Below are 27730 nucleotides of genomic sequence, written 5' to 3'. Positions count from 1 at the left end.
TCATTATTTTTATATTTTGTGGAGAGATAACTTGGTTTGCAGGATATACATATTCTTATATTTCCCAACAGTTTGATAAGGCTAAGATACAAATGGAAGTTCTAATTAAATGCACTAGCAAGAGAGCTGATGACCTTACAGAGCTGTATAAGAAAACCTGTTTTATAAAAGAGGCTCTCTTCCAGTGTTTTGCTTTTGGAAATATAGGGTAGATGAACTACTCTCTCCAAGGTCAATGTTTTATTACCATGCAATCATGTTTAAATTGGGTCCTAAAATCCCATTGGGATGATGATGATCTTTGATGGTATAAAAATAGGGGAAGCCAGGATTGCTGTTCACGGATATTTCTCTTAAACAAATTATGTATCCAATATGTGCCTATGGAATATGGATGAGAATCCAGACTTTCAGAATTTGAAAGGTTTTAGATGGCCTCACTGCTCAATCACTTAATTCCTGGTATTTATTGGATATCTATGGATCTAAGAGGAAAGTGAAACATACTTTGAATGACCAGTAGAAAGACTAAAAAGAATAGAAGAAGAAATGTCAGAGATTAAAGGGACTTTCTCCTTCATATAACCTTTTTCTTCCTTTGACAGTGCTGTCTCTGTTCCCCTTTATTCTTGTGTCAAATAGACACCTGAAAAGAGGCAAAGTGATGACTTTTTAGGTATGTGGTTATTTTTGCTAGTGGGTTTTCCTACAAAGATATGGAGACAACTTCTTCAGCTGGTAATAAATTACCTGCCTGGTTTGAAGACATACGCGTGTACATCCATAGCTTATCTCCAATTCTACTGTATGCTGCATTACAGATTCTGATTCTAGGAATCCCTGAAATCAGTGACTCTCATCTTTATCCTACTATGACCCCCTTTCAGTCTTGGTCCCCTCCTGTGGCTTGCCCATTGTACCATTTGCCCCCCTGATTTGTAAGCTGTGTCCCCATTTAAGTGATTTTCTCTTGTGTTCTCTGTGCATTATCCTGTTGATTCACAAGGGTGGAGCAGGTGGGGGGCGGGGCTGTCATATGGCCCACAGTTGAGAAATTCTGCTTTTACTATGTTTGTATATAAAAGTGACAGCACATATGGTAATTTCAAGAATTTGAAAAAAATGAAAACAAAATAAGTATTATATTGATACATACACCATTTTAAATCTATATATTTATTTTCACCTCTTGAACAAATCAGCTCTTGTTGAGTACCAAGGAAGCTGATGCCACCATTACCATTTGGTATTATTCATACTAAACCTTCTTTCTGTTTCCAGAAGCTTGCAGAGATTTTTCTACAGGGTGTTTGCAATGTGCAACCCTAATTTTGATGTTGTGCACAAGCTGGTGTTAGGAATTCTGCAGAAACAGTTTCATTCTGGGAAGGAGATAATGATTAATAAATCTGGGATTTATCAACTTTCCAGTGGCCTACACAAACTTACCCAAGGACTTAGGAACCTCAAGTCAAGACTGTTCATAGACCTTCCTCTAAAAGTGACTTGAGAAAAACCGCAGTGGTACATACAGAAGAAAGGTGAATCTCCACTATTTACCATTAGCAATGTTTTAGAGAATTTCTCAAGATTGTCTGGCATGGTTGTAGGGTCAGATAAAAAGTTGGTTACTGATGTAATACACTTTGTTATGAACCCCTTTCATAACAAAGAAGGTTTTTTAAATATAAGGTGGGATGGCCAAGACAGTTACCCAAATATTGGCAACAGTTTTGAGTTTGGAGATTATCTAGAGATACGTAAACAAGAAAATAATTTAAAGGTTGATGCTGCGCTAACTGCTCAGTGTAACCAAATTACATCTACCCCTGCCAATTTTTTAAAGAATAAAGGAAATGAAGAAAACTCTGCAATATTATTGTGAGAATCTGTGTGATTGAAAGTGAAATCTGAGAGAAAAAAAATTCCAGGGGAGTTAGACATTACAGAAACAAGAGAATTACCGGAGTGCAGATGGCAAGGGATGACAGACATATGGTTTTCAATTGATATATTGGCTTAATCTCAGAGAGAGCATCTAGTAAAATACACATTTTAAATGACTTTTCTCAGGATAGCTTGGCCTTGTTTTTTTTTTTTTCTTGGAGACACTGTGGCACTTATTCTGAAATTTCCCCTGAAGTTCCTCACTTTCCATCTGGTGATAGACCAAAATGGGTTGTTGGTATTTTGAGGAGCTTTGTACTTATTTCTTCTAAGGTTGCCACATGGATAGAGTCTCTGGTGAAGTAACAAGTTTCCTTACTTTCTTTTGAATCTCTTGTAAGCTTGATGGGGAGCGATCACTGGGACAAATTAAGACAACCATATTGTGTACTACATATGGGGTGTCTGGGGAACAGCCTGGAAAAAAAAGGGCATCTGATTTGGTTACTGTGTGCCTTCTGTGAGAAGATGAGAGAGGCAGGCTCATAAATCCAAGCTGAAAAAAGCATCCTCTGCAGAAACACATCAATGAATCATTTTGGGACCCAGAGGTATTAACACTAGTATGACTGAGATGTAGAACCAGTAGAAACAGTGAATCCAAGGCAATATAAGTCATAGGCATGTGTTGAACATTGACCTTAGTTCTAAATTAGAAATTATAAAACTCAAAGGATGATTATAAAAGAGCACCCACCCTATAATCCAAATACGGCCAAACTTCCAGGGGGAAGTAAGGTAAATCAAATCAAAATGGTTGACCTTTGTTTAAGATCTTATAGAAGTAAATGAATTGTTACATTAATGTCTATGGTTTCTAATATCAAAACTATTATACCTTTGGTGTCATCCTCTGCAAACTCTATTTCCCAGTGTATTTCTATTTTTATTTCTTGTCATTTGTCTGGTTGAAAATCTAAATTTATGTTTGCATTTACTTATGGACTCTTCCATTACTTACAGCAAAGGACTCTTAAAGAGTTTCAACAATCTGTTGGCATTTCTCAACATCACTTAATCACTTAATCACTTAATCCCCGTTATTCATCGATTTATTCGAGCGGGTGCCAGTAACCTCTCAATTCATCCTGGTTGCGTGCTAGCGTAGCCCAATGGTATCTGTTCGTTCTAGGAACATGCAGATCCTCAAACCGATCATTTAGGGTCTTGACGAAGAAGTCTGACCATCTTATAGGTGGGCGTCCACGTGATCTTTTGATGTCCCGTGGAATCCAATCAGTAATGGCTCTAGTCCAGCAGTTGTCTGTAAACTTCATTATGTGTTCAGCCCATCTGATTTTTGATGTCTTGGCAAATGAGACAGCGTCCCTGATTCTTGAGCGTTGATGAAGATCAGAACTCCGGATTCTAACTCTCATTTGAGTGAATCATGATATTCCAAGCATAGTTCTTTCGATTCCTCTTTGAGAGACCCGAATAGCGTTCTCATCCTGTTTTCGTAGGGTCCAGGTCTCTGAGGCATATGTTAATGCAGGAAGAATAGTGGAATCAAAGAGATGTGCTCGTAGCTGGAGGTTCTTTGTCCTTTTAGTTATTTCTTCAATTCTCTTGAAGGCATTCCAAGCCGCTCTCTTCCTCCTGCGCAACTCAGGTGCCAGGTCATTCATCATGTTGATTTCTCAACCTAGGTATATATAACTGTTGCATTCGGAGATGGTGGTTCCGTTGAGAGCGAATGGAGCGTCAGGAACAAGGCTGTTTCTCATAAACATTGTCTTCGTAAGACTCAGCTGTAGTCCGACCTTTCCACATTCAAGGTCAAAGTCGTTCAGCATTTGTGCTGCTTGGCTGATGTTTGGTGTTATTAGAACGATGTCATCAGCAAAGTGGAGGTGGTGTAGTTGCCGACCATCTATCTTCACTCCCATTACTTCCCATTCCAGTCGTCGCATGATGTTCTCGAGGGTGGCACTGAAGAGTTTTGGTGAAATGGTATCACCCTGCCGAACCCCTCTCTTGATATGGATGATTACTTCTTTGTAGAATGGTGAGATTTTGGTAGTGAATCCGCAATAGAGCTCACGAAGGATCCTGATGTATTGAGTTTGTACGCCCTGATTGGCTAGGGCTTCCATGACCACTTCCATCTCAACAGAATCAAAGGCCTTCTTTAAATCAATGAACGTTAGACAGAGCGGCATCTTGAACTCCCGAGATACCTCAATGAGCTTGGTTATTGTGTGGATATGGTCGATGGTACTGAATCCTTTTCGGAATCCAGCTTGTTCACATGGTTGTCCTTCATCTAGTGTTCTGCTAATCCTATTCAGGATGACTCGAGTGAATAGTTTGTAGATGACAGACAATAGGCAGATTGGGCGATAGTTGCCAATGTCGTGGATGTCTCCTTTCTTGTATAGTAGTACAGTCCTGCTGGTTTTCCATTGGGATGGAACCTTGCTTTCAGACAGGTAGCGTGTGAATAGTCGAGCCAATGTATTGATGAGTACTGATGGTAAGTTCTTCAGGTGTTCAGGTCTGATCTTGTCTGGGCCAGGTGCTTTTTGTTTCTTTACCGACGAGATGGCATGATGGATTTCGGAAGGGAGAACATTGGGAACGACATATCCATCATGTGGTATGTGGTATGTGGGCAAGTGGATGTGGCTATTAAAGAGATCTGAGTAGAAGTCATGAATAATCTTCTCCATTGCCCTTCTGGAAGATGTGATAGATCCATCATGATGTCGGAGGGCAGTCATCTTGGTTTTGTAGTTGGTGAAGGACAGGCGGGCATTACGAATGTTTTTCCCAGCTTCTGCTGCATCTACCAGTACTGCTGCTCTCCTGTTTTTGAGGTCATCCTTGATGGCTTCTCTGCACTGTTTTGCCAGTTCGGATGTTCGCTTGTGGTTGCCTGAGGCATGTGCCAAGCCACGTTGGCGAATAAATTCAAGAGTGTTCGAAGAAAGATGTTTTTTTGTGGTTATCTCTCTCTTGGTATTCCTTGCACAATCATGGAGGTGCTGAATCATTCGATCGTATTCCTCATCAATGTTGTCAATGACGGCATCTTCCCATGTTGCCGCAATAGAGCCAAAGAGCTCCCAGTTGGTGGTTGTTCTGGGAGTCCTCTTCTTAAACCTTGCATTCTTTTCTCCTCGTTCTGTGAGGTAGAATTTTGCACGAAGAAGACGGTGGTCTGATCCCGTTTGGAATTTTGGGACAACAGCAACATCGGTTAGGCAAAACCGCCGATTAAATATGATGTGGTCTATTTCATTGTGGAACCGTCCATCGGGAGACTCCCATGTCCAACGTTTAGATTCAGCCTTTTGGAATTGTGAGTTACCATGGAAGGTTTTGGTTGACATGATGAACTCAGACAATCTGTCACCCTGTTCGTTCCATTCCAGGCCATGGGTTCCGATGTGGAGTTCATCGACTGACCTTCTTGGTCCTATCTTGGCATTAAAATCACCGACAATGATCTTGTAGAAGGTGTGATCTTCTTTATAGAACTTCTCCAGCTCCATGTAGAATTTCTCAGTTTCTCTTTCACCATAACTGGATGTTGGTGCATAGACAACAAAGATAAATATTCAACATATTTATAGAAAAAGAGAATTGTTACAAATCTCTCCTTTGAAAGGGCACAAGTTATTATTACAGAAAAACATAATATTGTTCAATTAGAAAACACGGCAAAAGTTGGTACAATAAGATAATGTCTAGGATTCATCCTATTTTGCAGATGATGCATGTGGTTAAATAAAGAGTTAGATTTATCTGTGGAATCATGGGATATTTTGGACAGTGTGTAAACAGCTTCAAAAGAGTAGGGAAAAATTCTGCTGCAACCTTAAGAGAATAGCTTCGATGCTCTGATTTAGTCTATATAGTCTATGTAGACTCTGATGAAGGTTCTGAACTAACAATATCTACTGCCTCAAATTTTCAGGATTCCAAGTATCTAACATACTTTTTACCTCATTCATCATACAAATAAAGCTGTTACTTTGGAAAAATATCTAAAAAACTGACATTATACCATAAATAAAACACATCTTCTGCACAGTACTCTAGTACTGAAGTTCTCGAAACAGGAACACACTCATTTTATTTTTCAAATTTTATGTTTTGGCCACACCCTGCTATGTTTATGGCTTACTCAGGGATCACTCCTGGAAGGGCTTAGGAAAACCAAATGATATTTCCATGACTGAATCCCTTTCAAATGCATGTAAGATATCTGATATTCTATCTCTGCAACTTTAGTACTTTTAAGCAGGCTTGAGTCCCTTTTCTTATTTATATATCAGAGTTGTTGTTAAAACATCAGGAAAATGCAAACAAACCAGAATTTGTGAGTATGTCATAAAACTGGCTACCAACTATTAGCTGATAGCAGAATAATATCAAGAATTACTATTCAATCTTAATATGGTGCATGGGAGGTCAAATCTCCTAAATCTTGTTAGTATTCTGTCATAACTTATTCAAATAGATAATCACAACTGTTCAATAGTATTACAAAAAGACATTAGGTTGTGACCCTATTTACTCATTTGTTTACCATGCCATTTAACATTGTCACTGGTCATATACTCAGGATAAAAGGGATAAATATGATTAAAAACTGTTTTCCAGGTCTAAGAGATAGTATAGTATTTCAGGGGCTTGCATTGTGTACTGCTAATGCTGCTTTGATACCCAGCACTGCATATGTCCCTCAGGAGAGAGTCCTAAGCACGGAGTTATTAGTAAGCCCTGGTGATAGTTGGGTATGATCTAAAACACCATCAAATATTTTATTTTATATTTTTTGGTAACTACTGACAAAATTTTGAAAGCTCCTATATTTCCTAGAGTTAAGCTATCACAGAGAGTCTAATCAAGAGTAAAATAATACAGAGTGTTCCCTTCCATCTGTGAGACATAAAGAAACATAAAACAATAGAAAATAACCAAAGGAAGCAGAAGCCGTGAACTGGCCTACAGAATTAACCTGGTCTACAGAACTGGTCTAAATGGTGAAAAAATGGGGGAGCTTAGGGGAGAGGTGCAGGGTCTGGTGTTGGAACAGGATATGCATGAGACACTCTCGTAATCAGTTTGTAAATCATGGTTCCTATTTTTTCAAAAGATCAGTAATAAAAATTGTGATTATTATACTACCCATTCATTTACATGGAAATATGTGTTCTAGGGCTGGGATAATAGCACAGTAGGTCAGGTGCTTGTCTTCCCTGTGTCCAACTCAGATTCAGTTCCCTGTGCCTCATGGTTCCTGGAGCAGCATCAGGAGTGATCCCTGAACACAGGATCAGGTGTAAGACATGAACAATACTGTATGTGGCACAGAAAAATTATTCTACATAAAAAATTTATTCATAAATATAGAGATTATTCATATATGCATAGCATATTTTATCCATCATGCAACACTGGAAAAATAGAGGGTTTAGGCTTTGGGGTTTTTGTTTTATTTTGTTTTTGTTTGTTTTTGTGCCACACTCAGTGATGCTCAGGGGCTCTTCCTGGTTCTGCAATAAAGAATTACTCCTTGTGGTACTCAGGAGACCATATGGGATACCAGGGATTGAACCCAGGTTGAAAGTGTGTAAGGAAAATGCCCTACCAGCAATACGATCACTCTGGCCCCTAAGATTCTTCATTTGGAAAGAAATAGCATGGAAACTGGTAGCAGATTTCTTAGTAGAAGTATAAGTCCCTGCCCAAATATGGGATTTATAAAGGGGATGCTTGGAGTGATTAACGCAGTATGCCATTCACAAAGCAAAACCCATTAAAATAGAAGGCGGTAAATTTCCTACATAGACTTACCATTTAAAATATTCTATTTTCCTCCAAAATAAATTAAATGGATTTATAAGAGGTCTAAATATTTTTTTAAACTATGAATGTTATCTTCAAGATCATTCCTATACTACAGGAATTAATTGCTTCAGCTATATCCACCTAACTGGTAAATTAATAAAAAACAAATGAAGTGTTATGCATAAAACTCTATCAGTAGCAGTATTGTAATCTGAAGTTCATAAAGGAAAAATAAAAATTGCCTGATATGGAGGCAGCCTGGGAGCAGGAGGGAAACTGGGGACACTGGTGGAAGGATGTGAATATGGATGATGAGCTTGGTGCAGGAACATTACAGGCCTGAAACTCAATAAGGAATAACTTTGTAATTCATGGTGACTCAATTAAAACTAGATTATAGAGATGAGCATTCTCTCAGCAATATTCTGTGGCAGGCATTCCCAAGATAGTGAATAGGTAGTCTCTCCAAACAACATTTTCAGCATCTTGATACATCTGCATTCAGAAAGTGAGAGTTTTTGTCCAATATTGTCCAATTTATAATCAGAGTTTATAAACCTGATTAAGTGAAGGTAATATTTATAATCACTCTCTACATGTGACTTTTTCATTGACGCAACTGCAGTTTTGTGTTTCATATATGTTTGCATATAGCTTGAAGGATAGCACAGCGGTAGGGCGTTTGCCTTGTGCGCAGCCAGCCTGTCTGAGCCAGGTTCGATTCCTCCACCCCTCTCAGAGAGCCCGGCAAGCTACCAAGAATATCTTGCCTGCACAGCAAAGCCTGGCAAGCTACCCGTGACATATTCGATATGCCAAACACAGTAACAATAAGTCTGTCACAATGAAGACGTTACTGGGCCCGCTTGAGCAAATTGATGAACAATGGGAGGACAGTGCTACAGTGCTACTGTATGTTTGTATCATAAAAATATGAAATATTTACTTTTTATGAATTCATATTTAGTATTATTTTATATAAAGTATTTATTAATGATTATTTACAAATTTACTTTATTTTTTTTCCTTTTTTCTTTTTGGGTCACAGCCGTCGACGCTCAGGGATTACTCCTGGCTCTGCACTCAGGAATTACTCCTGGCAGTGCTTAGAGGACCATATGGGATGCTGGAATTCGAACCCGGGTCGGCCGCGGGCAAGGCAAATGCCCTACCTGCTGTGCTACTGCTCTAGCCCTTCCAAATGTACTTTAGACAGATAAACTTGCTAAGGATGAGGATTATTTCCTATTCCCTAGCAGTATACATCAGAAGGTGGCATAACCCCACACATAATAGGAATAATATTATAAAAGATTCAAGAATGGGCAAATACGATTAAGACATAGAGAAAAAGCAATTCTTACACAGAGTTGATTATATGTAGACGCGAATGTGAACCTGATAACTGGTATAGTAACTGGGATACATTAAGGAGGTTGTTCAAGAAATTAAACACAGAACTATCATACACGGCGCGACCCCAGTTGGGTGCAACAGAGGAAATAAAGCCATCATCTTAGGTTGATATAACAGTTCGGAAGGAACATGTATTTGAACAATTAAGGAATGAATAAAATGTGAATATACTAACAAAGGAAGGTCATTTAGTCTTAATAAGAAGGAAATCCTGTCTTTTGCAAGAAAATGAACCTGCAGAGTACAACATTATCATGTTGAACAATTTAAATAAATTATGTTTTTTGTTACAAACCACTGAAACTGGTAATAAAATATATAAAATTACTAAGGAATGGAGGGTATTGCATACATTTTAGAACTCATGAGGTTCCAGAATAGGCAGTTATTCCTTCTTCACTTAAGAACTTAGGCTTTATATGTCTGTCTTTATTTGCTAATTCAAAGCATAATGTATGTGGGAGTGTTTCTTTCTGATTCTTATTAAACAAACAAATGAAATTTTTTACATCAAAATTTGTTTATAGGAAGAAGAATGAGAAAGTCAAAACATCTTAGTTTTGACTCTAAAGTATTCATCTGTATTTCATTGCATATATTTAGGACTTTTATAAGGCTCTGTGCTTATAATATTTAATATTTGGAGGAATTCTGGCATATTTAGGTCCTCTTCTTTTTTGTGTTCAAATTTTTTCCTTTACTACCATTCTCAAATGCCTACTACAGTGCAGATATTCCTGAATAATAATAGAAAGGCAGCAACTAAAAACATGAAGTTTATTTTAGATAAGTCAATTCATAAAAAAATACACAGAAAGCAAACTAAAGCAAAACAATAGCAAACTCCCTTTTTACCCAGCCAAATCATCAATATTTTCAAAGCAAACCAAGGACAAACAGAAGTGTGCTTTTACTACTGTAAAATCGACAGTGATTTTATGATACAAATTTATAACTATAGTAAAAATTAAAGAGTCTCCTGCCCCCACGCCTGGCTATCCTCGCAGGGTCTCATTGCAGGGGACGGGTTGAGTTTCCCTCCCCACCCCAAGCAGAGCTCCAGCAGCCGAAGACCTCCAGAACCAGCCACAATCATGCTGAGACCACTCTCCACACGCATGGAAGTACCGGCAGAGGAACAAAGGCATGCGGGTCCCGGGTCTGAGATCTCCAAACCTGCTCGGATCAGGGCTGAGCATCCTCCACCCAGACTCTCCATCTTCTAGTAGGCAGGGGTCACACCCACCAACTGCCCCCATGGCACCATGTAATCCCATCAGTGGCCAACCAGAGAGTATAAAACTCAGCTCCCGGAAGAGAACATCTTATTATCTTATTTTTTCTTTGGACAACCTGGCAGGCTACCGAATGTAACCTGCCCACACAGCAGAGTCTGGCAAACTCCCCGTGACGTACCCAATACGCCAAATACAAGTAACAATGATGGGTCTCATTCTCCTAACCCTGAAAGAGCCTTGAATATGGCACTTTTTCAAATCTCAGAGCTAGGATGAAGGAGATGTTACTGGTGCCTGCTCGAGGCAATCGACGAACAATAGGATGATCGTGATTGTGATTGTGATCGTGAGTAAAAATTAATAAATATCCATGAACCACAAAATTACCAATTCCCTATATTTAAGAATTGGCTAAAAAAGCAAAATTTTCGAACATTATTTTAAAGTCATGAGTTGCTTTAACTGTTTACTTCCAAGAGTATATATTTTTTAGTTTTCCAATAGCACTGTAGCACTGTCCTCCCATTGTTCATCGATTTGCTCAAGTGGTCTCCAAGTAAAGTCACCATTGTGAGGCTTGTTATTACTGTTTTTGGCATATCAAATACATCACAGGTAGCTTGCCATGCTTTGACTTGTGGCCAAGCTACTCTCAGTAGCTTGCCGGGCTCTCAGAGAAGGGCTCGAGCTCGATTTGCTCGAGCGGGCCCAGTAACGTCTCCATTGGAGACTTTGTTGTTACTGTGTTTGGCATATCTAATACGTCACGGGGAGCTTGCCAGGCTTTGCCGTGCGGGCGAGATACTCTCGGTAGCTTGCCGGGCTCTCCGAGAGGGGCGGAGGAATCGAACTCGGGTCAGCCATGTAGGCTGTGTGCAAGGCAAACGCCCTATCGCTGTGCTATCGCTCCAGTCTGAGGAATCAAACCCAGGTTTGCTGCATGCAAGGCAAACACCCTACCCTCTGTGCTATCACACCAGCCCTTCAATAGCAATCCACATAATATGCTTGGCTTCATATTATTGTTTGTCCACAGGAGAAAATTGTCATTGATTTTTATGTTAAGACAGGCATTTTTTTGTTATTCTGGATAACACTCAAGAAAATTATTCAGATTTTGAATGAGTAAATTATTGAATTCTTAAAAAATACTTTTGGCAAATAACTTATCAAAATACTTGAATAAATTAACTGAGGTCTGAGAACAATAAAATAATAAGCTTGATAATAAAATTAATGAAAATTATAGTGTCATGAAATAGAATAGTTTATTAAAATACTATTTGATAACATATTTATTTAAAACATTCGATACAAATGGTTGTATATATGTTTAAAATGAAAAACTCCACGGAAGAGTGTTGCTACCTAAACTAACATACCTGAGAGTAATACTTTACTCTGTGAAATATTTTTAGAAGAGATCAGAAGTGTATCTTTGAGAATGAAGCTATGTTTGAGAGCCAGACTAGACTTTTTCACCTTTTTAAAGACATAACACTGTCTTCATGTGAACGTGTAACAAAATAAGATGCCAATATTCATACAACATCTGATAATACTAAAAAGGCGCAAGAGTATTTTAGAAAAGCAGACATTTATTTGTGTGTATATTCACTTGATGATTCTATGGTGAATGGTTATTTTGAAAGAAAAAATTGAAAAACGCAGCATGTGAGAGAAACAAAGGCTGGAAATGGAAAGATAATCGCATGACTGCCAAACTGTGCCTGTTGGATTGTGTACATGAATGACAGGTGGATGAATAATCAACATCACCTGCCTTTGCTACGCAGAAAAAATAAGAAGTACTGGTACCTTCAGGCCCCGAAACGGCACGATACCATCACTGTGAGTTCCCTAAGATGTATTTCTTTCATGTCCAATATCAGGTAAATGCATATAAAAGTGTGAAATAGTACACGTGAAACAATTGGTGAAAATGTTAAAGTTCCATTACACATAGCACAAATATAAAGTCACTTTAAACAGTGTTTAAAACATTGCAGTATTTGGGGGATGGAGCAATAGCACTGCAGGTAGGGCATTTGCCTTGCACGTGGTCAACCCTTGTTCAATTCCCAGCATCCCATATTGTCCCCTGAGTACCACCAGGGTTAATTTCTGAGTGCAGAACCAGGAATAACCTCTGTGCATCGCCAGGTGTGACCAAAAAATTCAATAAAAAATAAATAAATAAATAAATAAAACATTGCAGTATTTGGGCTGGAGAGAAAGCACAGCACACACTTGATCCAAGTTTGATCCCTAGCACCCCAAAAGTTCCCCCAAGTCTAGCAAGAAGTGATCCCTGAGCAGAGTCAAGAGTAAGCCCTTATTACTGTCAGACAAACAAAAGAACCAAACAAAAACAGCATTTATTTTAAAACAAATAGTTCAAATCTGCTATGTAAATTATTATTAGGAGGTCAATCTCCTCCTCTGATCTCTATTAACACCTGTCACTATGCTACCCTATGCTACCATGGAGTTTAGAAGAATGAAAAAAATCTTATTTCAAGGATTAAAGAAATAAAAGTTCTCTAAGCAATTAAATTGGAGAGAAAACAAATGAAGATGAGAACAGGTAAAGGGAAAAATGCATTAAAGCAAACCTGTTTAGGAAAGGGCAAAAGCAGCACATCTCTAAAGTTGACTTTGTGTTTGCGATTTAAATTTGCATTGCTTATAAAATTTTCACTTACTGACATCCAGCATATTCCTGAGACTTAGGCAGACTTGGGGAACTTCATAATAAATGAAGGAAGTCAGAAAGATAAACAAAACCTAGATGATCTTGCTCATATGTGGTATGTGAAGAAACAGAGTTAAGAAACGGATAGTTTTCAAAGGACTCAAGCCATCAGATTGATAACAAAACTGACATGAACAAGCAGGGGTTCTAGAGAGAGAGAGGGTGCTGAGGATGTTGCTTGCAGCTAGGGATATATCGCACAGCAGGTAGAGCACTTGAATCTGAATGAATCCTCAGCACCCCATATATATCCCCTGAGCCTCACCACTGGGTTTGGTCCCCCCAACAACAAGAACAATAAAAATAGTTAAGATAAATGCCTCCCTCGACCTCTTCTTCCTAAATATTTCTCCTGTGACTTTTCTAAACCCTGATTCATGGCCAGATCTGGCTATTTAGCATGTAAGTCACCCCAAATTTTACCTTAGGGATCTGGGGCTAATTTTAGTTCACAGTGTCAATCCAGTCTGTATCTCTATGCCCTATGGGTAAGTGCTTGCAGATAGGTGTTAGTAGTTTGAAACATGTGTGCTGGAAGCAATTGTTTGAATTTTGCTCTGTTTCTTTTCCTTTTGTATTTGATTTCTTTCTGTTTGGTTTGGTATTGGTTTGGCTGCTACCACTGGTGGTGCCTAGGGCTTACTCTTAGCTCTAAGCTCAGTGACCACCCCTAATAGGCTCAAACCCGGGTTGGTCGAGTGCAAAGCAAGCGACCTATCCACTGCACAATTGCACAGCCCATTTCATTTTTTGTTGTAGAAAAGGCTAAATTCCGATACACACACTGGGACTGGCTGGGCCCATGTTTTTCCAAGCCCTCATCACCCAACATGTTAATTAAACAATCTCTAGGGCTCTAAATATATACTTGGCCTTCCAGATTATTATGAAAGTGTATTTGTCAAGGAAGAAGGATATAACACATTACATTTTACAATATGCACCCTGATATAAAGCTCTTAATATTTAGACACTTGCTATATGAATTTCCAAATGCACAAGTTACAGAGATTAAGGAATGTGCTTTGGATTCACTGAAATCTGTATAAGTACCTTTGGTGGATATAAATACTGAAAGTTCCCCTATCACAGTTTTAGTGTTCAAAGGAAACGTTGATCTGATTCCAACTATAAAGTCTCTGTTAACTAGTAGCCAGCTTTGGTTTGAAGAACTCTGTACTACTTAAGTTCCTTCATAGTCAAGCTCATTCAAAAAGAGAAGATTTATGTTATCAAAAAAGTGTAATTCCATTTCTGGGGAAGTAAAGCTAATTTAAGAAATACTTATTCCCATTTTATACAGACAAATATAGAAGAAAAATGGAAATCAAATTTCTAAAAGCATAAGATTTCAGAATGAAGGAAAGACAAGTCAAAAAGTTGACCTCATATACCAACTAGAGGCAAAACGCCATTGAAATTTGATAAGACTGAAAATTCAACCTTGTCTTATTTCATTCTCCAACCTGAAACACAAGTAAAATACGTTCATTAGCATTTATAAAATCCAGCTATTTTAATTTGACTATTCCCTTGGAGGTACTTTCTATAGGCATATCTTTTCTTCATCAGGTCTTACATTTCTTGCAAACTTTGGGATAATCTTATATTTAAAAAACTTGGTTGCAATCATACTTCATCTTATTGCTCCCTGTTCTTGCCTCACCTGCTACTTCATCTTTTCCACTCAACAAATTACTTTTAATATTGGTTAACTGTATCTCAAACTTTGTCTTCCAAAGATGTGTGTGTGTGTGTGTGTGTGTGTGTGTGTGTGTGTGTGTGTGTACGCGTTCTGGGTTTTGGTGTCACCCTGGTGATGCTTAGGACTGATTCCTGGCTCTTTGCTCAGGTATCACTTCTGGTGGGCTCAGGGACCATATATATATGGTTCTTGGATCCATTATAGGATCCAGGATAAATGTGGACAGTATCACTGTTATCACTGTCATCCTGTTCATCGATGTACTTGAGCGGGCATCAGTAACATCCCATTCGTTCAAGCCCTGAGATTTTAGCAGCCTCTGCATACCTGTCTTTCCCAATGCTGCCATATTGGAGGCTCTTACAGGGTCAGCAGAATGAGACCCATTATTGTTACTGTTTTTGGCATATTGAATATGCCACAGGTATCTTACCAGGGTTTGCCATGCGGGTGGGATACTCTCAATAACTTACTGGGCTCTCTGAGAGGCATATATATATTTCCCACTATGATTTGTTGCCTCTGTTTATCTGAACTCCATAAAATATGGTGTGGTAATCATGGAAAATGGGTAGGGAGTGTCTTATGATGTGTTGCACGGCTACAAAATGTGGATAGTATCTTGTAAATTTTTTTAAAAAGAGAAGAAAAGGAAATAAAAAAGAGGAAAATGGAGAGCAATAAAGCAAAATAGATTAGCTAAACATCAGTGAAGGAGTTATACATGCCAAAAATATTTTTATAATTTTTATGTCACTAGTTCTAAAGTTTTGAATGTGCATACGAATAACCTAATAGGTTGTCCAAATGTAAATTTGGGAGTCTAATTTCCATAATTATTCAGCAATATGAATATATTGGATTGAATAATATACACGTTTTAAAGTGTTACATATAATAGTCATGCAAAAAGATGTCTTTTTGAGAAATACTGTTGATAAAGTCTAGGTATAAAATAACAGTTATAAAAAGAATTCTGAGAAAAAAAGCATATCCTATGAATAGGTTAAGGACTATATAATAAATAAGGTCTTAATATTTTCCATTCTACAATGAATATTTACTCTATTATGATATTTTAATCATCTCCTTGTGAATGTGGCTCAGCGCTAACTCTTGTGTGAAACTATGCACCTTGGTTTTGTAGTATGACTGCATTGCCAGTAAGTGACTTGTTTTAGTACCAGTCTGTAGGATAATGTTGGTTTGCTCTTCCTCCCTGGCTGCTGGGAGCTTGTGTTTGTTGATTGCCCCTCAACCTGTCAATTACCTTTGTCTCCCAATAAGACTCTAACTTGTAAATATTGTCTTTCTCTTCTCCTTAATGTCCTTTTATGGATAGTTATTTTAGAGCAATTGGTTTTGGTATGGATACAGGAAGACAGTTAAAAAGAGACAAGCCTGTGGCTTGGGAGTTGATTGACTCCAATAATATTACATCCTGAACATCTGCTCTCTCAATTTAAGCCTCAGTTTCTTTTACTTCCTAGTTCCCCAAAAGCAGGGTCCCAATGAGGGACTGGATGGACCCAGGGCAAGTGGTGAGCTATGACCTACCCTGGCATCAAAATGGACCTGGCCAAAGTGCCATAATACTTGATAATACAAGAGCTTGGTCATGGACAAATTCTGTCATGATCCAAAAAGTAATAACTAGATTTCGACCCTACTGGGGTTAGGAAAGATTAATCTGGTGTGAGCACTGTAGTCTGAGTCTGTAGCAAGATGGCCGCAGGAAAGTCACCCTACAATCCTAAAAGTGTCTATTACTGTGTCCATACAGAATGGTAAATATTAGGAAGGAGAATGAAAGATGATAATCAAGTTGCAGTTCTAAGGAGAGGAGAAACACACCTTAAGGGCTGTTTTGCTCTGTGGGTTGCAGGTAGTCTGGAAAACTGGAAAAATATTTTGATTGTGTTTCCTGCAGGGGATGTGTTTGGGGAGGCACAGAGAGAAGAGAAAAAGAGCATTTGGGGGGAGAGAAAGGGTGTAGATTGGAGAAAAAATAAGGAGACAGAGAGAGAGAGAAAGAGAGAGAGAGGAGTAGATTGAGTGAGACAGAGAGTTTGAGGAAGATTGAGGAGGAGACAGAGGCAGAGACAGAGAGAAGAGACACAGAGTTAGAGAAGAAGGTTGTGAGTTAGAAGGCTGAGCGCTGAGAGTAAGAGTCACTGGGGAGATTGAAGAGGAGTCACAGAGAGCATTGTGGAGCGAGCTATAGAGAGGGTTGGAGAGAGCTAGGAGAGACGAGAGATTGAATAAATGGCAACTAATCAGCAACCAGTTTGCCTTTCATACTTCCTTCGTCTGTACAAGGCAACAGTCATCCCAGGTAGGGAAGCAGAATGTGGGCGGCGAGAGAGAGAGCCACCCGGAGAGTCCTTCAACATCTGGTAAAGTGTAATCCCCATTGGAGGGGGGTTTTCACAGCCTAAGAGTGGGGATTTTTACACCAGTCTCTCTCAATTTTTCACTCTGGGTGGGATCAACAAGTGGTGTACAGGAGTCCTAAGGGCTCCTCCCTGCAATCTTTGCCCACCGAGCAAGTGCTTCAATAGGAGACGCAGGATGTATTTCTGCTCAGCGCTGCCAGGGATTATTCTGGTCACCTCCATAGTGACTGGGACTTCAAAGGTCATTCTGATAAGGATAAAGGGCCTCCTAAGCATGTACTCAGTGAAACTCAAACTACTGAGGATGGAACCAGGGTTGGAAATAAGCTTGATATGCATCTTCTAATACCTCTTTTGCCTGCAACACTTGCTTTAGATTTTGTCCCATTTTTTTCCCCATCATTTTTGCTTGGAGGAGAGGTTGAGGATATCAGAGGCTGTGTTCAGGGCTTACTCTTGGTCGGGACTGCGGTGTCATATGTAGTGATGGGGATCAAGTCAATTGGCCATGTGAAAGACAAGCCCCTTACCCACTGTCCTATACCTAGAACACTTCTTTATTATAGACGTCAAAAGTCAAATTTAGACTTCCACATCTATTAGGTTTCACTTTGTAGCACTGTTCTCCCATTGTTCATCGATTTGCTCGAGTGGGCCCAGTAACGTCTCCATTGTGAGATTTCTTGTTACTGTGTTTGACCTATCGAATATGTCACGTGTAGCTTGCCAGGCTTTGCCGTGTGGGTGAGATACTCTCAGTAGCTTGCCAGGCTCTCAGAGAGGGGCAGAGAAATCGAACCCGGGTTGTTTGCGTACAAGGCAAATGCCCTACCCACTGTGCTATCACTTTGTAATGGATTTAAATTGTATTTAGAGCAACTTCCTTGGCTTCAGTGAAGAGTGAATACAACATAACTAACATGGATTATGATAAATACTAATGAAGATATTATTCTTATGAAAGAAATAAAGGAGCAATTAAGGGGGAAAAGTATACCGTTTCATGCAAACCTGCCAGGGTACTTTTGAAGAAAACATTGGCAACTTACACTTGGAGAACAGTTCTAGGGTCTCCAACTTCACCCCCATCACCAATGGTCAACGTATCATAGCCAATTTCCAGATCAAATTCTTCAAAATTTATCTGGATAACCTAGAAGTAAACAAAAATAAGTATAAACATAGATTTTGTTCTATAATGTGCATTATAAAAACAAAAGGAAAGGCAGGAAGCATTGAAATATATGTCCTGCATGTACTTGCATATTGAATATAAATGATTTTAATCATAACTACATACCACTTCAGTCTAGATCTGAAACTCAATTATAATTAAACTTTTTAAAATTATATTGCACTTTTTATGATACTTTTTTCAATGAAATTGCATGACTTCTTTATAGATCTCATTTTGCAGTCATTTGAGGCATGATTAATGCAAATCTACTTTAAGAAGGCTTTATAAGAAGCGCATGTAGGTGGGAATGATTTTCCATATATTTGCATATGATTTTATGAAGCAAACATAGAAAAACACAGACTGTGGTATTTCCATTAAATAGTAAATCTTAAAAATGTTCAAGCTAAATTTTAATCTAGATCACCAGATAAATTATTAGGTGGGTTCTTTGGTAACAATCACTCAAATTTATCACAATGAGCTGGCAAGAGCGGGGAAACTACAGAGTACTTTTTCATTCATCTTTTTTATTTTTAAGATTTTTACATTTGTTATTTTTTCTTTTAAATTAAATCACTGTGAATTTCAAAGTTATAAAGATATCTGTGACTGAGTTTCAGGCATACAATGTTACAACACAAATTCCTTCCCAGTATCCACTACTCTCCAAAAATGTCCCCAGTTTCCTTCCAGTCCCCAGCCTACATCCACAATAGTCCTAGTGTTCCTTTCCCTAACTTATTTTCTCTCTAACCCCAGACCCACCACAGCAGCAAGTTTTCCTACTGAAGACTAGTTCTTCTGCTTCATTTCTATTGCCTTCAGATATCTGATATTCCCTGAGGGAGTTTTCTTATATCCCACATTTAAGAGAGATCATTTTGACTCTCATCCTTTCTTTCTGGTTAATTTCACTCAACAACTCTTCCACAGAGAGAGTTAATATCCGAAATATATAAAGCTCGTAGAACTCTATAAGAAAAATCATCCTACCCTCATAAAAATGGCAAGAAGGGATGAACAGAAATTTCCTCAAAGAAGAAATGCAAATGGCCAAAATTCATATGAAAAAGTATTCTATATTCCCCTAGTCATCAGGGAAATGAGAATCTAAACAATGAAATAACATCTCACACCACAGAGACTGTCACCCTAGTAAAAAACAACAAGTAGTGCAGTGGATGATGTGAGGGGAAAGGGCCCCTCATTCACTGATAGTGGGAATGTTGATTGGTCCACCGTTTAAGGAACACAATACGGATGTTCCTCAAAAAATGAAGATTTGGGAACTGGAGCGATAGCACCGTGGGTAGGGCATTTGCCTTGCACGCGGCCAATCAGGGCTGATTCCCAGCATCCCATATGGTTCCCCTGAGCATCGCCAGGAGTAATTTCTGAGTGCATGAGCCAGGAGAAAACCCTGTGCATCACCTGGTGTTACTCAAAAAAAAAAAAAATTGAACTGGCGTGATAGTTCAGTAAGACATTTGCCTTGCACACTGCTGACCCGCATTGTATCACTGCATCCCATGTGGTTCTCAGAGCTCACCAGAATTTATCCCTGAGCACAGAACCAGCAGCAAGCCCTGAGTAACAGTGGGTGTAGCTGTAGACAAAACAAACAGCAAAAATACCCATAGGAATTGAGTTTCAATACAAAGCAACAATTCCACTCCTGGGTATATACCCCAGGATTCTAAAAGCACAATTCAGAAAAAGACATATACACACAGTGTTCATTGCATAACTGTTTTCATATTAAATATGAAAATATAAAACATTTTCCAATATATGGAAAATTGAAATTTTTCAAATATGAAAACCTATTGAAATATGAAAATGCCAAAATATGAAAACAACACAATGTCCAAGAACAGATGACTGGATAAAGAAACCATGATGCATTTACACATTTAATACTACTTGGCATAAAGAATGATGAAGTCAGAAATGACAGAAATGAGGAACATAGTGGTGATTTTAAAAGGTCAAAAGAAATTGACTTTGAGCAGCTGGATAACAGAAGCTGAGCAAAAGGTCAAGAAGCTCCAAGGGGTTGGGGTGATAGAAGAGCGGGTAGGCCATTTTGCCTTGCACACGGCCAACCTGGGTTTGATTCCCAGGATCCCATATGTTCCCCCAAGCACTACCAGGAGTAATTTCTGAATGCATGAGCCAGGAGTAAGCCCTATGCATCGCCGGTTGTGACTCAAACAGAGAGAGAAAGAAAAAAAAAAAGGAAGCTCCGAGACATGGAGGAAACAACTGGGAAACAGCAGAAGGTGGACAATTGTATGAGAAGGAATACGCAACATGCTAGAATATTGGGTCATGAGTTCAAGAGAAACAATATAAAAATCATTGGAGGACATGAAGAACAGGAATATAAATGTGATGAAGTGACATTAGTTAAAGAAATCAAGAAAATTCTCCAGAATTAAGGATTTCAGTCACTGAGAACCATGAGGCCAGAAGGGTCCCACTGAAACTAAGCCCAGTTAGGAAATCTCCAACACACAATACACTCAAGGTAGCAAAATCCCCAAATAGAGACAGAATATTAAATTAGCAAGATCACAAAATAACTTATATACAAAATGAAAAGCCCATTGACATGTACATCAGATCTAGTAAAAGACATTCTATGAGCCAGAAGAATATGGAAGGTAATAGCACACACTCACAATGGAATGATTTAAAATGGGAATGCACAGATCACCCCCAGAGGATTTGGAGGGAAGAAAAGAATAGAGTGAAGGGAAAGGACAGAAGAAATAGATGGGAAACAATGGGAGCAGGGGGAAAGAAATTCAGGAACATCGGTCATGTCAAGAAAAGGGGGAATATACAGGGGATATTGGTGGTGGGGAATGTGCATTGGTGGAGGGGGATGGGTGTTTGATCATTGTGGGATTGTGGCCCAAACATGAAAGCTTGTAACTATCTCACGGTGATTCAATAAAATAAAAAAAAAAGAATTATTGAACTGGTGATGGAGTGATGCACAGCATGTAGGGTATTTGCCTTGCCCGTGGCTGACCCAGGTTCGATTTATAGCATCCCATATGATCCCCTGAGCAAAGCCAGGAGTCATACCTGAGTGTAAAGCCAGGAGTAACCCTTGTGCATGGTTGGGTGGGATCCAAAAAGAAAAAGACAAAAAAAATTATTGAAATTTCCAAACCACAGAGTCAACAACGCTGAAATTGTGAGAACCTAACTTTAATAATCAAATTTAAAAGGTGCCTTCAAGGGAGGCAAAAATGTATAGTCGAAGTGACATCTGCACTTGTTTGTTCATTGCAGCACTCTTTACAATAGCCAGAAACTGGAAGAAACCTGAATGCCCAAGAACAGATGACTGGTTAAAGAAACTTTTTGTACATCTACACAATGGAGTACTATGTAGCTGTTAGAAAAGATGAAGTCATGAAATTTACATACAAGTGATACAACATGGAAAGTATCATGCTAAGCGAAATGAGTCAGAAAGAGAGGGATAGACATAGAAAGATTGCATTCATCTGGGGGATATAAAGTAACAAAATATGAGATTAATACCCAAGAATAGCTGAGATCAGCACCAGGAGGATTACTCCATAGCTTAGTGGCCAGTCGGGCATTCTAGAGGAAAGGGCAGCTCAGATAGAGAAGGGAACACCAAATAAAGGGTGTTTGGAGGATCCTCCCAGGAGGGGAGATGCATGTTGAAAGTGGACTATGGACTGAACATGTTTGCCACTCAATGCCTCTTTTTCAGACCACAACAGCCAAAAGGAGAGAGAGAACACAGGGGATTGCCCTGCCACAGAGGCAGGGGGGGATGGGGGGATGGGGGTAGGGGGATATTATCCATGGTGGTGGAAAATGGGCACTGGTGGAGGGATGGGTATCTGATCATTGTATAATCAAACCCAAGCACAAAAAATTGTAAATCTACAACTGTACCTCATGGTGTTTCACTAATAAAAAAAAATAAAAAAAATAAATAAAAAAAATAAAAGGTGCCTTCAAGATGGCAGGCTGGGAGTGCAGGAGAGTGAACTTGGGAACACTGATAGAGGGAATTTGACACCTTGGAGAAATTGGTGATGCAAAACTGGATATTAAAAACCCAATTCTGAAGATCTTTGTAATACCAGGGTTTTAAGGAAATAAAATTTTGGGGAACAACAACCTCAATGAAATAAACACCTCACCAAGAATACCCTATTCAGCTACATTATCACTCAGATTTGAAGGAACAATACAAAGCTTCATGGACAGGCCACAGTTTAGGGAATTCATTGACTTGAAAAGTTTCACAAGAAGGATTAAAGGAGCTTTTTTAAAGGATAGGAGAGATGTTCCCTCAGGTGGCATTAACTATGACACTCAGTAATGGGCATATGGTTGTCTTGATTAAGAAAGGTTAAAAACATATTTTAGTTCATCACAAATTGACTTTTATTCATTTATTTTCTAATAAATGTGTCATTTCTTTCATTTTTCTTGGACCAAGTAATATAAAATAAATTTTTTATACACCTGCCAAGGGGAGATTTTAGGGGTGGGAGGGCAATTTGGTACATTGGTAATAAAATTAGTATTCTATGCCTGAAAAATCTCTATTATTAATACCTTGGAAATCATTGTGTTTTAATAAACCTTCCCAAATGGGTGGGAGGAAGAAATTTTTAAATACATATTTTTTAAATTAATAAAATCAGCTCCAAGGCAATGATATGCATTATAACCATAATTTGATGTAGAATTTAAGTCCCAGCCACAGAAATTACAAAAGTAAATGGGGGAAAATCATCTAAATTGAAAACTAGAAGCAAAACTATGATAATTTGCATGTGATATGATAGGATACAGGAAACATTCAAAGAATACTAAGATATGTATTAGAAAACATCAATTAATGAAAAATGTGACAGGCTTCAAAATCAAAATAGATTTTTGCTACCTATTGTATTTAAAATCTATTGAATTTATATATGATATAGTATAGTTTATATATGTTTATATAAATATAAACTATATACTTACATAGACAACTAGAAGATAAAAAAAATTAAAAAAATAAGTAAAAATTTGCACCCTAAGGCGCATATGCTGCCTGGGCGCATGTGCTGCTTGTGCCCACGTGGCTGAGCACATGTAGGCTGAGCATATGTGTCGCCCGCATCCCCCCTCTTGAGGTGTGTACTTTCACGGTTTCGTGTCTAATGCTAGGATGTGTGTAGGGGCTCTCTCTGCCCTTGGAGAAACCCGTGTTCTCTCTTGAGTACGTTACTCTCTCTCCCTGCACACCTAAAAATCCTTCAAATAAAATTTATTTACTTCAAAAAAAAACCAAAAAACTTGCACCCTAAAACTATAAGTCATTCTTAAAATAGACAAGAAAATGGCAAAAATTCCATTTTCATTATTAGAAGAATTAACATTGTGAAAGTGATCATTCTACTTAGAGTATTACAGAGATTCAAAGCAATCCCTACCAAAATTCTAGTAATATTCTTCAAGGATATATAACAGATATTTCTAGTATTTGCATAAAACCACAAATAATCCCATATGACCATAGTACTCTAGAGAAAATAAACAGAGAGGTCATAACATTCTTTAGGAAATACCATAAAGCTATGTTTATAAAATTGGGTGTTATTGAATAGAAGTAAACAGACACACAAATGGAATAGAATTAAAAGTCCAAAAACAAACCCCAGATATCTGAATGATAACTTTGTGACAAACAAGTCAAGAGCATAAAATGGGGAAAGGAAAATCTCATAAACTTTGTCTTCTAAGAAGACACTGAATTTACAGAGTGATGTATTTTTCTCTTTATATCCTAATGTTTTCAGAACTGATCTCATACAATATCCCATCAAACTATTTTAATCAATATGTGCTATACTTAACATTTCCATTAATTCGCCAATGATAAGATTAACTTAATTATATCCACTGGTGACATTTTTAACGCTATGCACAAAAGTTATATCAAAATGGTTTAAAGACTCCAATGTCAAAACTTAATTGATAAATTATAGTGAGAAAACTCTCCATGACATTTAAAAGAAGTATCTTAAAGGATTCAAACAAGTGGAAATAAAGATAAACAAATGGTACTATATTAAAACTTTTGCACTCAAAGGAAACAATGACCAGACACAAAAATACTCTATAGATTGGAAGAAAATACTTACCTGCTATTTAACTAGTGAAGGGCTAATATCCAAGATATATAAAACATTGGTAGAACTTTGCAAGAAAAAAATGCAATCACATCCAAAAAAATGGGAATTAAAGATAAATAGAAACTTTCTCAGGGAAGATATACAAATGTTAAAAAGGCACAATGTAAGGTGCTCTGCATAATTAGTCATCAGGGAAATGCAAATCAAAACAAGACATTACCCCATACCAGTGAGACTGCACTAGTTATGTGAGGCATTTTTTTTTACTGTTGCATTATGCTTTAATCTAATAGAACAAAATTAGAAATTACAACTCCTCTGGATTTCAAAGAGGAAGGTTATACATGCCTCCATATTCAATTCTGTACTGTTACACTTAAACCATAACGAATTTTTTTACATCATGATGGATCAATTTAGAATTTTCATGCAACACCTCAAATTGTACGAAATGGAAGCAATTTAAAGCTTTGTGTAAAGTTTTCATGCTAATGGTAAAAGCCTTTGTTAATGACCAACTTTGGGTTACAATGTACCACTAGAACTTAAAAATGTTGGCCACTAAGTATCACTGAATTTGAATTGGCTTATTCTACCTGAAAGAGGAATAGCTTTTTGTAGTGGAATTTTGGAATAATAATTTTTTATATACATATAAAATTATTATTCCAAAATTCCACTACAAAAAACTATGCCTCACATAACTAGCTTTTTAAAATTTTTATTAAGTTTTAAATATAATTAATATAGAAAGGATTATGTTAATGAAATACTTTGCAATTATCCCAAAATCAATAGATCTCATGGTACATATCATATATATTTTTGTGCCAAATATAAAAGGAAAGCGAGAATTAAATAATCAGGTATTAATCATCGTAACGCACCAATTTTATAAAAATATATCAAAAGAAATTGATATGAAATTGGTAAATCCAATGAAAGTCTAAATGACACAACCTAATACTACAGTACAGGCCCTCCCGTTGATCATCGATTTGCTCGAGCGGGCCCAGTAACGTCTCCATTGGAGACTTTGTTGTTACTGTGTCTGGCATATCGAATACTCTCAGTAGCTTGCCGGGCTCTCCGAGAGGGGCAGAGGAATCGAACTCGGGTCGGCCATGTTGGCTGCGTGCAAGGCAAACGCCCTACCGCTGTGCTATCGCTCCAGCCCTGAGTAAGGAAAATAACCTAATATTAATTTAAAATAATTCCCTTTTAGAGGAAATAACATAGATACCATACTCTAGAATTATTTTGCAGTGCACTTTTATATGTGAATATTTCATTGCAGGAAATAGACTCAAGACTCTCATTCAAAACTGAGAAGTTTCAGCCTAGAGCATTCACTAACTCACCCACTTTCCTGCAAGCCTAATGGTTGATCATCTCAATTTTTACAAAGGCTCGCAGTTTAGAGCTGGGAGGAGACGAGAAGATATTGATGGAATGATAAAAGCTTTCAGCTTTATTTTTCTGTGCTGTTTTTTATCTGTGCACTAGTTTCCCCTTTAGGGGATTGCTGGAATGTAACAATGACAGATTGAATATGGCACTACAAATGTTTCACTGAAGGGAATAAGCTATATAAAATGAAAAAAAAAATCAAATATTAAATCTAAAACACCAAAGTCCAAAGTGCTGTTTCTTATTTGTCATTTATTTATGCTTAGTTACTGGAGGATATAATTCAAGTTTCATAACACCTATAAATGACCAACTTGCATTTACAATTTCAGAGAAATTGCTTGCAGGTAATGTTATTGGTTTTAGGAAACTATGTATTACAAATCTGCATGTATAACACTGTACATAAAATTGGAAATAATTATTCCATAAATAACATTGGAGTTATTCTTCCAGAAGGAAATCTTTCAGTTTTTCTCCAATATTAACAATGGGTTCAGTCTGATCCAAGTTATTTATCCATCTCTTCACTTATCCATCTTTTATTCAGAAAATGTTGAACACTTCTAAAAGGAGACTATCATAAAGCTCTTATAAAACATTCATTAGAGAGAGAGAGAGAAAGAGAGAGAGAGAGAGAGAGAGAGAGAGAGAGAGAGAGAGAGAGAGAGAGAGAGAAAGAAGGCAAGTGCCTGCCATGGAGTCATGGAGTCTTAGAGGCAGGCTGGCAGGAGGTGGTGGGAGGGAAATTGGGGTCAATGGTGATAGAAAAAGGACATTGGTGTAGGGATGGATGTTGGATTATTGTAGAACTGAAACCTCATTATGAACAGCTTTGTAACTATGAATCTCATGGACACTAATTAAAAAGATAAAAATTTAATAAAAAAAAAGAAAGTGGTCATTAAGCGCACTGATGCCAAGAGAGTGTACTGTTACATGCAGTGCCAAGTGATCGAGTACAAAGTTTGAATATGCAAGGGGTGTGCTCTATGGTGGGCTTATCCTTAGCCCTTCTACTGAAAACTTGTATTTAGACAACCATAAAATGGATTATTATTGTCATTCTATGATTATTTTATTACTTTTATAACACAATATCAGAACATTACATGATATTAATGTCTCAGCTCACGTTCTTTGGTTTCATGTTGTTATGTAATGCATATAAAGGCACAGTCCTCATCTATTGAATCTTTATCATTATTATATATGAAAGATGGCGTTGACCTCCAAAATCACAGTTCAGAATAAACACTTTCAAAAATTCAGGAAGACCTTGGGGTTACCATTTGGGGTTCCATATGGTCCCAGGTCAGCCGTGTACCTTATCTCCATACTATCTGTCCAGCCACTAAACAATTTAGGTAAGGGGAAATGAAGAACACTATGGGGATATTTGTTACTGAATCTATATATTGTCACAAGTTATCCACAATACAAATTTCCTGGTTCATGCATGAATGCCACTTAACACATGTGTAAGGGATGACTTCAGGGAGGATTTTACCATTTTTCATATGTTCTGAATTGAAATTCAACTGACACATTTCTATTTTAGTTATTTTAAGACAAATTCAAACAGTACTAATCTTCCTAAAACTTTAATTTTATAAATATCTATTAATAAGGCTACCCCATTATCTGGCTCTGTTGAAGTGCTCCATATACAAGTAGAATTTTCTCTTTGCTT

General features: G+C 37.8%; 1 protein-coding gene across 2 annotated transcripts in view; it reads right to left on the bottom strand.

Moving 5' to 3' along the window:
• The window catches only part of CSMD3 (CUB and Sushi multiple domains 3), a 1250820-nt gene that overhangs the window by 639984 nt on the left and 583106 nt on the right, over window positions 1-27730 (bottom strand). For both annotated transcript variants that reach the window (XM_056128239.1, XM_056128292.1), the window contains one exon: window positions 18309-18412. In XM_056128239.1, coding sequence (XP_055984214.1) covers window positions 18309-18412 — 104 coding nt within the window. The remainder of the gene's footprint in view (window positions 1-18308; window positions 18413-27730) is intronic.

This window comes from Sorex fumeus, unplaced genomic scaffold (assembly GCF_029834395.1).
Source record: "Sorex fumeus unplaced genomic scaffold, SorFum_2.1 ptg000002l, whole genome shotgun sequence".
Taxonomy (NCBI): domain Eukaryota; kingdom Metazoa; phylum Chordata; class Mammalia; order Eulipotyphla; family Soricidae; genus Sorex; species Sorex fumeus.
This window is presented reverse-complemented; position numbering and strand designations above follow the sequence as displayed.